The 12,376-nt window shown below is 37.5% G+C and overlaps 1 protein-coding gene across 1 annotated transcript in view; it reads right to left on the reverse strand.

Moving 5' to 3' along the window:
* Positions 1-5,130: 5,130 nt before the first annotated feature.
* Positions 5,131-12,376, reverse strand: part of PARP4 (poly(ADP-ribose) polymerase family member 4) — a 130,169-nt gene continuing 122,923 nt past the window's right edge. The window contains exons 28-29 of the mRNA XM_037799895.1: positions 8,063-8,195; positions 5,131-5,518 (exon numbers count right to left, since the gene is read on the reverse strand). Coding sequence (XP_037655823.1) covers positions 5,323-5,518; positions 8,063-8,195 — 329 coding nt within the window. The 3' untranslated portion in view covers positions 5,131-5,322. The remainder of the gene's footprint in view (positions 5,519-8,062; positions 8,196-12,376) is intronic.

A 12,376-nucleotide genomic window follows, 5' to 3' on the forward strand; every position in this document is an offset into this window, starting at 1 on the left:
TAATGTGGAAGCTACCAAGACCCAGGCCTGAGACGTCAACAGCAGGATCACCATGGTCAGTGCCCTTAATTTAGGGTAGAAATCCTGGGAATTTCTTTTATCTTTCTCATGTTGGATCCCTTGTTTCTTGCATTCCACTTCTTTTTCTTGGCTTACTCCATTTTGTGGCACCGATCTTCCAGGACAGGGTTTTTCAGTCTAGGCAGTATTGACATTTTGGACCAGATAATTCCCTATTGTAGGGGGCTATACTGTGCAATGTAGGATATTTAGCAGTTTCCCTAGCTCTACCCACTCACTGGATGCCAGTAGCATTCCCCCCCCACCAGTGTGATAACCAAAAATGTCTCCAGACATTGCCAAATTTGTTCCCTAAGGAGAGGAAAAATGTACTCAGCTGAGAAGAACCATTGTTACAGTAACTTTCCTGAGAAAGGAAGCATGGGAAGCAAAATTTTTGAGATCTTGCATATCTAAAAATGTCTTTGTTGTACATTAAGATATTTTGATTCGGGGCAGAATTCTAGATTGGAAATAATTTATTCCTTGGAATTTTGAAGGCATTGTTCCATTCTTCTTCTTGTTTCCAGTGCTGATATAATTCTGATTCTCCATAGGATCATCTGTTTATCTCTGTCTGAAATTTCACAATGACGTTCTTTGGTGTGTGTTTTTCATTTTTTCCATTGTTCTAAGCAGCCTATGGGCCCTTTCAATCTGGAAACTCATCCTTCTATCATGAAAAATGTTCTTATATTATTTCTGTGGTAATTTTCTCCTCTCCATATATATATAATCTCTCCTTAGATGTTTGGCCACTCAGTTCACTCTTATCATTTTATTTTATTTTCTCTTTTGTTATTTCTTCTCTTTATCTTTTTGTTCCCACTTCTAAGAAAATTCTTTAATTTTATTTTCCAGCCTTTTTTACTGACAATTTTTTTAAGCCATCATAGCTTTAATTTCCAAGAGCCTCTTCTTGCACCAGTTGATCTTTTTATAGCTCTCTGTTCTGGTATCATGGATGCAATAACTTCCTTTATTATGTATAACTTTATATCCTCTGATGATATTAATGATAGTTTTTCAAAAATTTTCTTATGCTCCCTATATTGTCTCCATTTCCTCTTAATTCTTTTTTTTTGTTGTTAGTTTTGGTTTCTATCTTGTATACTGGATGCTTCAATCAAAACTTTGGTAATTACTGGCTATCAGTTCTTAAGTGAGACATTAGAAGACAAAGGAAGTACTAACAGGAAGCTCTGGGCAAGTGAGTTGAGTGGGAAGTGTCAGCTAGTGGTCTTCATTATAGAGTGAGTGGATGGCCAGCTGATTTTTTTATTGGGGGACTTCAAAAGGTCAGTATTCAAAGGGATTTTCACTGTGCCAATTTTTCAGAGGAATCCTTTAGTCTTCTGCCTGGAGGTCTATCCTTGTTGCCAACATTCTGAGGGCTGAAAGGAGAAAGGGGTCTTGGAGTCTGTTTTCCATGTGCTTTGACTTAGTCCCTGTTTTCAAGGTGCAACAGCCCCCTTGCTTCCAATGGGCCTTGTGTCTCTGATGCTTATGCTTCTCTGGTTCAATTTCTCCAGAGAATAAACTCCCATCTCCTGCCATGTATATCAGAAGAATGGATAGGGAGTGAGGGATCTAATTACTTCTTAAACATACTTTGAACCAATCTTCAGGTTTTCAGCCCTACCTTCATTTATTCTTCAAAGGTACTTAGTATCTCCAATTTTTGAGCCAATTCTGTTGTTGAAGTTGAATTACCTCTTTTTGGCATTCCCCTCTGCAGATACTTCAACTTTCTCTAGTCTGCAAAAAGTTTAAATTATATCACTAATTTAGTGGTATTAATTACATTCACAATGTTGAGCTACCATCACTACCGTACATTACCAAAACTATTCCATCATCCCAAACAGAAACTCTATACCTATGAAGAAAAACCATTCCATTTCCCCTCCTTACACAGGTACTTGTAATCTACTTGCTGTTTCTATGAATTTGCTTATTCTAGGTATTTCACATAAATGAAATAATACATTATTTGTTCATTGTTGTCTGCCTTATTTTGCTCAACATGATGTCTTCAAGGTTCAGCCATGTTGTGGCATGTATGGGAACTTCATTCCTTTTTATAGTTGAATAATATTCCTTGTATGGACATGCTACATTTTGTTTATCGGTTCATTTGTTGATGGACATTTGAGTTGTTTCCACCTTTTAGCTCTTGTGAATAATGCAGCTCTGAACATCAGTGTGTAGGTATCTGTTTGAGTTCCTGCTCTCAGTTTGTTTGGGCATATACTTAGAAGTGGGAGAACCCAATCATATGGTAATGCTAGTACCATTTTGCATACCCACCAGAAATGCATGAAGCTTCTGATTTCTCTTCACCAACACTTGTTATTTTCTGTTTTTTGTTTTTTTTTTAATAGTCATTCTCGTGGATGTGAACTGGTGTCTCATTGTGGTTTTAATTTGCATTTCCCTAATGGCTAATGATGTTGAGCATCTTTTCAAGTGCTTACCGGCCATTTATGTATCTTTGGAAAATGTCTGTCCAAGTCCTTGACCCATTTTTAGTTGGGTTTTTGTCTCTCTGTTGTTGAGTTGTAGGAGTTCTTTATAGATTCTGGATATTAAATTCTTATCAGATACATAGCTTCCAAATATTTTCTTCTATAGGTTGTCTTTTCACTTTCTTGATAATTTCGTCTTCTTCTTCTTCTTATTAGAGCTGTTGAAGTTTTACAGAAAAATCATGCAAGAAGTATACCACCCCCTCTGACACACACAGTTTTCTCTATTATTAACAGTTTGCATTAGTGTAGTAACTTTGTTACAATGGGTGAAACATTATTATTACAATTATACTGTTAACCATAGCACATAGTTTACATTGGGGTTCACATTTTGTGTCATACAGTCCTATGTGTTTTTCTTTTTTCTGGTAACTTATACACAACCTGAAATTTCCCATTTTATCCACTTTCAAATACTCAGTTCAATGGTGTTTATTACATTCACAAGTTGTGCGTCCATCATCCATTGCTAACACTAATCATTATCCAGGTGGTTTCTGCCTTTTCTCTAGTTTTTTCATGGAGGAGAAGTTTGCTCTGCCTCACCTATTCCACTATCTTCCCAGAAGTCAGTAAAGCAGTTTTGGAAGAGATCACAAGCCCAGTTTTGATGCACTTAGGAAGCAACAAAGGGCCAAAATGATTCAAGAGGATCTCAAGAGTGAGATCTGAGCTTGAGGTACAGGCTAGAAAACAATCAGCCTGTAAATGATAATTACAGCCATGAAGGAATGAGGATACAAGGAAATGAATATGGAATTAGAAGAGGACTTGGGAATGGCAGAGGAAGATGGAACTGCAAAGGAACTTGAAGAGGAGTGACTAAACAGGCAGCAAGAAAATAAGCAGACACCAAGATGGATGTAGTCATGTATAAAAATGTGTGCGTCGAAAGACATGCATTCTCTACACTAGAATACTAATAGTACTATTCACAATAATCCCAACTGAAAATGACCCAGAAGTCCATCAAAAGTAGAATGGATAAATTGTGGCATATCCACACAGTGGAATAACTGCATTGGATGAGTCATCTACAACACAACAATATGGTCGAATGTCAGAAAAATAATGTTAAGCCAAAGATGCCAGACACAAGAGTATACAGTATATGATTCCACTAATATCAAGTACGAAAACAGGCAAAAGTAAACGGGCATGGGGGTGGGGAGTGGGGGTGGCTGGAAGGAAACATGAGTGGACCTTCTGGTGTAGCATGCTATTTCTCGGCTTGGTTGCCAATTGCATGTGTTCCATTTGTGAAAAGTCATCAGTTTGTATACTCACACTATGTACACTTCTGTGTGTATATTAAACTTTAATAAAACTTTTTAAAAAGAACAAGTAATTAACAATATGGAAAGCGCCACTGACAGGTATGGAAATAGAAGGATGAAAAAATGTTTACTGGATGAATGCGAGTTTGGAATACTGCTGGGGAGAGATGGAATTGTGAAACAATGATAGAGTAGATTGAGGAGTGAGACAGTAAAATAAGCCAATATGGAGACATTTGGAGAGGTTATGAATGAAATTTAGTGGTAGCTAAAGGGAAGATGAGGTTGAGGGAGCCTTGTTTGTTTTTGCTTTTCAGATGGGAGTGCTGGAGTCTGTTTAAATGTCAATGGGAAGAAGCTAGTATAAAAGAAGGACATTCGAGATAAATTGAGGGGGATAATGAGAGATAGAATACTGACTTCCTGAGTTATCTGAAGATGGGTGGGACACAGAACACAAATGGAAGGCTAGATGGAGGCCTACCTCTCCCACTGTAAGAGAGGCCCGGGAAGCACAGGGTTTGCACAGGCACAGTTTGCATTCTTGTGGAGGCTAAGGGTGTGCTCACCTGATGTCTTCTGTTTTCTTGATGAAAAGGAAGTGAGATCATCTGCTGAAAGAGAGAGGGGAGGTTGAGGCTTATAGGCAGAAAGAGAGAGAAGAATGTGTTCAGTAACTACCGTAGAGGTTGAAAATGAGAGCTGACTTGGGAAATTTCAGATTGGCAGGCAGCTTTGAGAACCCAGTTGAAGTTGGTGGTGACTGTAAAGCCAGGTGTCACCAATCTGCCTATTTGCAAGATTTTCTCTAACAGTATTTGTTTAGCCTGCCTGTAGGCATGGAGTAAAATGCACAGATGGATTCAATGAGAGCTGAGATTTTGACTGGCAAGTGGGATGTAAAGACAGGTGAAAGAGAATTAAGGTGTCTAACAAAAGTGAAGTGATTGATTGTGGAATCGGAGATAAGGGGACAGGAAGTGCAAATGGGAGGGGCTGGGAGGGAAAAGTTAGAGGAGTATAAGGGCTAAAAAAGTTCCAATAAGACTGGAGAACTGATGTTTTGGGAGGGCGGTGGTCTGGATACACAGGGCCTGGGAAAAGGCTTGCTGCTAGGGATGCTGACATCAGCCAAAGATCTTGTCTCAGCTGGCTCAGTGCAGCTGACCAGCTCTCTGCTAGATTCCTGGAAGAGAAAGAAATAAACCTCCAGGACCATCCAGATGTGTCTCTAACCACCTTAAAACATTCGAACACAAAAATTTTAGAATATTGTTATTTGTCTTTTATTTTTGCTGGTTAGTTCATCAAAATAATCCATTCTGTGTCTATTTACTTTAAGGTAACTAATACATTGGATAAACCAGTTAAATTTCATTGAAGATATCTGTTAGGATTTGATTATTTTATACATAAAAGCATGAAGAAAAGTTTAAAGCATAATTTCATTCAAGTCAGCCTTCACTGTAATTAGGAACTCTGTGAAGAGGAGAAGTGCTGTTTATGGGTTGAATTCCCAAAAGCTGCTTAGTAGCAGAGTCCCAGTCCTTCCCCAGTTCAAACCGTTGACAGATAGATGGGTATTGTCCTTCAGTTCTTCTTACCCATTCACTTGCTTTCTGTATTTTCTCAAAAGCCCAGGGAATATTCCTAGATTAAAAAATAAAAGTTGCCATCAATTTCAAATATAATTTACATATGAAATGTAACAAATCCAGCACATTATCAGATGCAATGATTCTGTCAAAATTAAGACACCAGAATACTGTGTTGACACGTTAACTTCCCAGCACCTACTGTTTCACAGGCTTCCTTGCTCACTCTGGAACAACTCTAGTTTCTTGCTTCTATATAGTTGTTTATTGGCTGCTTCCCACTCCTCTCAATCTCAATCCTATCCATTCTAGAATTCCTATACCAGGAATTCTCAATTTGATTAGTTACTTCTAGAATACCTGAAAGTAACCCATGAAACTGACATATATTTAATTTTATCATGTAGATTAGGAAAAACCAGTAAAATGGGCACCAACATAAAAACATAACTTCGACTCTGTGTCCACAATATGCTGTTAAATATTCTAGATTGACTGTTTCTGAGATTTTTCATTAATATTAATTTGCTGCTTCCTCATGTGTTTTGTTATCTGCTACAAATTGTCAGTGAACAAATGGTAACATACACCAAAGTTTTAAAGGAAATTCTGTGGGAGGAAACTAAAATTTTGAAAATTCTCTCCATCTTCCTAACTTTTTCCCCTTGTGAACTGGGAACAAGCCATCAGAGTAGTATGGTAGTTAAGAGCTGGGTTCAAATCCTAATTCTAAATACTGCCTGTGTGATACTGTACAACTTTCATTCAACACTGGGAGCCTCAATTTCCTCAATTATGATGATAGTATGAGATTTTATTAATCTCTTTTAGTTAGTAACTACTGAAACCCAAACTGATTTTAAATATTCTCACTAATAACTGGCCTTGCTTTAATCCAGTTGACCATCCCATTAGTGGGGAAAGTTTGTCATACACTCCCGTTTAAATTATACACATGTGCTACTGCTTTAATGTTACGTATTAGAGCATAAAAGAAAAAAAAGTAAACGTTTAAAATATACAATAAAGAGGAAATGAAAATATTTAAAATAATTTTATTTATTAAAACAACAAAGAAACCATTTTGCTCTCACAATAATAGAAACAATAATGGTAAGCAATGTAATTGAATATATTTCATTATTTTTTAAAATCTTGGTTTAATACTTTGTGGTATTGAAATTCAAAAGACTGGTACAAAGCTAAATTTATATGATACTTGTTCTAAAGGCTATCAGAGTTGGAAAAGATCTAAATGGAAGCAGTACCTCTTCCATTGCGCCTATTAAATACTAATTTTTCAGTCCCATCCACTGATTGCTCAAAGTATTTAAGTTAATATTAATTTAATAAATTTCATTCCTTCTCAAGTAGTTATTTTGGAAAATTAAAGAGAAAATGCTGCTTTTTAAAATTGAGGCATAATTTATACATAGTGAAATGCTCAATCAAGGATTTTCTGTGTACCTATTCTATGTTTGATGCTGTTGGGAATGGAGAATTTAGCCTTTTTTGAAAAGGTAAAAATAGGTGTTTTTTTATTTTCATTTCATCTTGAAATGTGAGAGTGTCTCTAAGGAATAAAGACTTTTAAAAACTGTAAATAATTATCAGTCTATCATTATCATCTATTTACTAAGCATTTGAGAGTAGGTTTTATACATTATTCTCCTCGAACACATAACATTTCCCTGTACTTTTCCTAAGAACAAGGATATTCCCTTATGTAACCACCTTAAGTACAATTATAAAGTTCAAGGAATTCTATATTTCAGTTTTTCAAATGTCCCAATAATGTCCTTTTGAGCCTTTTCTCCTCCATTATTAGATCCAGTCTAGGATCATGTATTGCATTTATTTGTCATTGTCTCTTTAGTCACTCTTTTTCTTTCAAATAGTGGAAACATATATACAACATAAATTTTCCCATCCCAACCATTCCCAAGCATACCATTCAGTGGGATTAATCACATTCACAATGTTGCAGTGCCCTCACCATCACTCATTTCCAGAACTTTCCCATCACTCCAAACAGAAACCCCATACTCATAATGTATTAACTTCCTTCCCATCACTGTTCCCCACCCCCTTTATATTCCTGTTCTAGGCCCTGCAATTGTTGGAAGCAGGCTGGTCCCAACAATCTAATGGTGGATCTTCCTGAAGCACACAAAATAAACACACTATGGTGAAAAGATTACTAAACCAGGAGCCAGAAGATCTGGGATCCAGTATAAGCTACACTGCAACTCCCTGAGCCCAAGGATCCTGTACAACCCCAAATGCACAACCACTGTGTCTGCCCTGTCTACCACAGAAGATTGTGGTCAAGATGTTACTTGTGAAAAAATTCTCTTTGTACTTATAAAGCCAAGAACCAAGGGCTGCCAGCAGCCAGTCCCAGAATGCCATAGCTTTTTGAGGCATCTCTTTGATGACACCTTGAGTTTGGACTTCTCCTAGCCTCAAAACTGTGAGCTGTTGTTTAACCCAACCCATTGAATGGTATTTGCTTCAGCAGCTAGGAAACTAAAAGAGATTTATTTAAGCAATGATTGGAAATATAACTGGGTTATTTAACACTAGCAGTTAAAGCCACCTGGAATTGGAAGTGTCATCCAATTTCATCAGTGATTTGAAGACTATTCCTTCTCGTTCCAACCTGGTGCGAAAAAACTGTAGAACCAGCAATGTGGCAATCAGGCACAGGAGAAGTTCTCTTCCTTTTATACCTAAAATGAAAAAACAAACAAAAACAAAGAAACAAAAAAACCCACAACTCCTTTATGTCTGTTGGAAACTCTGCATCTCAAACTGTACCCATTTATAAAAGTTCTATTTTAAGAATTAGAATACTATGAAAATAATACATTAGCAGACATAAAACTCTATATAATATTCTTCAAGGTCCTGCTATTTAAATAACAAATGAGGAAAATTGGAGCATGTGCCTTATATTATCCTGATGGTTGTTAGCAAATAGAACGATCTCCAGAGCTGTGTCCCTACCATCTTCAATAAACAGATGGGCATGAAGTATGAGGACAAAATTCAGTTTCCAGGTGTGCTGGTTTGAATCTATTATGTCCTCCACAAAAGCCATGTTATTTAATGCAATCTTGTGGGGGCAGACTTTCTAGTCTGTTGATTAGAGTGGAACCTTTAATTGGGTTATTTCCATGGAGGTGTGGACCTTGCCCATTCAGGGTGGGTCTTGATTGCTTCACTGGAGTACTTAAGAGAGCTCAGAAGCCAAAACAGGCACTGACACTGATGCTTGGGAGTGACAGAGATACTTAGAGATGCTTGGAGATGTGCACAGAAGGACATTTGAAGATGCTAAGCTAAGGGATAAAACCAAGAGTTTGCCCCAGAGAAGCTAAGAGAGGACCCCTAGATACTTAGAGAGAAATGCCCCAGGAGAAAGAAGCAAGGATGCACAGGAGCTGAGAGAGAGGAGCGAAGATAGAAGCCCAGTGACATTTTGGAGAAAGCTATTTTGAACCACAACCCGGGAGAAAAGGCCAGCTGAAGGCAGCCACGTGCCTTCCCAGCTAACAGAGGTTTTCCAGATGCCATTGGCCATTCTTCAGTAAAGATATCCTCTTGTTGATGCCTTAATTTGAACACTTTTATGGCCTTAGGACTGTAGATTTGTAACCAAATAAACCCCCTTTATAAAAGCCAATCCATTTCTGGTATTTTGCATAATGGCAGCATTAGCAAACTGGAACACTAGGCTTCTGCTACAAATAGCTCAGAAGAGTAAACTCTACATATACAACAGATAAACAACAGATAGGGCCAATTATACCAGTGCATCAAATTATCTCTAATGAGTACCTCTGGTAACCAGTGCTATTTATCCAAATGAAGGTATATTCTCTATTATGAGATTCCAAAATTGTAAATGAATGTTTAGGTATATTGAACCTAGAAATTAACGTGATTTTATATTTTAAAAAATAATGCAAGTCACATATTAAAAATCACTTTATATAAAAGATTAGTTTTGAACTACTGAAACTAATTTTATTCAAACTTTTCATACCTATCTTCAGTATCATTAGAGCCACCTGACAGTCTCCTAGATAAATCATTTTTATGTCCTTGTAAAATGCTAGATATGCAGCATTGTTTGTATCACCACAATATAACCACTTAATGTCTTGTTTTCTTTTCTTCCCAGTTATTTCCTTATTGTGAAATATAACATGTATATAGAAAGGTGGTAAGTATCAAAGTATGATTTAACAAGTAGTTATATAGGAAATTTCAAAGAATGTTATGGGTTACAGTTCCACAATTTCAGTTATTTCCTTACTATGAAATATATATACAGAAAGGTGAAAACTTTCAAAGTACAATTTAACAAGTAAAATTATATAAAGATTCAGTATTTGTAATCCTTTGTTAAATTCCATCTTTTCTGTTGCTATGCCTTCCTCTAATCACTTTCCTGATCTTCAGGGATGTCTAGGAGTGACCACTCTAACTTGATCATGTAGAAAAGGGGATGTTGACATTATGGGAAAGGGGACACATCTGGTTAATATTCTAGAAGACACTGTTGCCTCTGGGTTTTGAGACTTATAGGAACACTCTGGAGGATTTAAGTTTCTGAAGAATAAACTTAGTGAGTGAAACTTTTATTTAGATAGGGACCAGGGTATTCTTTAGGGTTTTCAGGACTACTGTTGATTTGTGCTTGTCATACTGTGGCCATTTGGCACATCTAGCTGAAGCCTGCATAGGAGTAACCTCCAGGATAGCCTCTCAACTCTATTTGAAATCTCTTAGCCACAGAACCTTATTTTGTTGCCTTTATTTTCCCCCTTTTGGTCAAAAAGGCACTCTCAAGCCCTTGATGCCAGGGTCAGGCTCATTTCTGGGATCTGTGTCTCAAGTGTAGGAGAGGGTGATGAATTTATTTGCAGAGTTGGGCTTAGAGAGAGAAAGTCCACATCTGAACAACAAAAGAGGTTCTCTGCAGGTGACTCCTAGGCATAATTGTAGGTGGGCTTAGCCTTTACAGCCATAAGTTTCACAAGAGCAAGCCTTAAGATTGAGGGCTTGACTTATTAAGTAGCGGGTTTCTAATTTATCTTATTTTCTTGATTATTAAATATTTTAAGCATACAGAAAAGTAGAGATGATAACATGATGAATATAATTATCCATCACCAAGCTTGTCAACTCTTAACATTTTCCTACATCTGTTTCAAATTTCTCTTGTTTCTTTAAAAGAAATGAGTTATAAAGTTGAAGCTCTTCCCCTGTACAGTGACTCCAATCCAATTCCCTCCCTCTCTTCAAGGGAAAACACCATTATAATTTTTGGATTTACATTCCCATGGTATATACCTGGCTTTTTTAAAAATAATTTTTTTATTTTCAGTTGGGGTAAAATATACATGACATAAAAATCACTTAACCATTTTAAGTGGAAAATTCATTGACATTAATTACTTTGACAATACTGTGCAACTTTCACCATGATCTATTTCCAGATTATGTCCATCATCTGAAACCAAAACTCATACAATAACAGTAACTCCCCATTCCCTTCCCCTTCCCACCCTCTGGTAACCACTAATATGCTTTCTGTCTCTCTGAATTTGCTTATTCCAAGTATTTCATATAAGAGAAATCATGTGATATGTGTCTGGCTTATTTCACTCAACATGAAGTCAAGGTTCAGCGGAAATCTCTGCTCAGCTCTTTAGCTTCCCCTATGATGCTTTTTTCTTTAATTCTTTAAGTCCCAGTCTGTGCATGCATAGGTTAGGGGTGAGCTAAAAATCTAAGGGGAATTTGTATACAGATTTCAGAGCACCCCACTCTGGCTCCCTCCTTTCTATGATTTCCATGCTCTATTTCCAGTCACTTTGGCAGCCTGGAACTCTGACCCCTTGTCCTCAATCCATTAAGACAGTTTCTCTTTGTGAACCGAGATGTGTCTTTGCACGAGCAGCTGGATAAATGTGGAGCTCACCTAGGTTGCTTCCCTTCTTTCAAGGATTTGTCCCCTTGAGTTTTTGCCTATTTATGGTTACTCTCCAGGTCTTCAAACAATTGTTTATTTAATATTTTGTCCCGAGTCTGTAACTGTTATCAGCAGGAGAGTTAGTCAGGTACAAGCTCTTCCACCATTCCAGGAACAAGAACCCTCTCCTCATCCATATTTTCACCATTCCGTTTTAGTCTAGTGCAGGTCAGGCAGGTTAAAAATCTGCTAAACCACCTAGCCCGGAATGTGAAAAGTGTGAAAATTTAGATGTGGTGGCAGGGTAGTTAAACTCTGCTATTCAATTCATCTATGAATACTGTGTAGTCTTTTAAGAAAGTTTATTTTATTAAAAAAATCTCTTAATCCAGGGGCAGTGTTTGGACTTCAGGCCACTTGTTGGATGTCCAAGACCCCCTCATCCATTCTCTTCACAGTCTTAAGAAGAAACCAAGATCCACAGAGGCTGAATGGCTTTCCCTGGCAGATGCTGGCAAGATGTGCATTGTTATGGATTGAATCATGCCCTGCACAAGGACATATTCAAGTCCTAACCCCAAGTCCTGTGGATGTGAACTCATCTGTAAACAGGATGTTTGAAGATGTTGTTAGTTAAGGTGAGACAAAACTGAATTGGAGTGGGCCTTAATCCAATACGACTGGAGTCTGTACAAGCAGAGGAAATTTGAACACAGTCAAGAGGAGACAGATGGGGAGAGAGTCGGCCATGTGAGGGAGGGAGAGATTGAGTTACAGATCGCTGGCAAGCCACCACCAGAACACCAAAGACTTCAGAGAAAGCATGATCCTGCCAACAGCTTGATTTTGGACTTCCAGCCTCCAAAACTGTGGGATAATAAATTCCTGTTATTTAAGCCAACCAGTCTGTTGTACTTTGTTACAGCA

The sequence above is a fragment of the Choloepus didactylus genome, chromosome 12 (assembly GCF_015220235.1).
Source record: "Choloepus didactylus isolate mChoDid1 chromosome 12, mChoDid1.pri, whole genome shotgun sequence".
Lineage (NCBI taxonomy): Eukaryota > Metazoa > Chordata > Mammalia > Pilosa > Megalonychidae > Choloepus > Choloepus didactylus.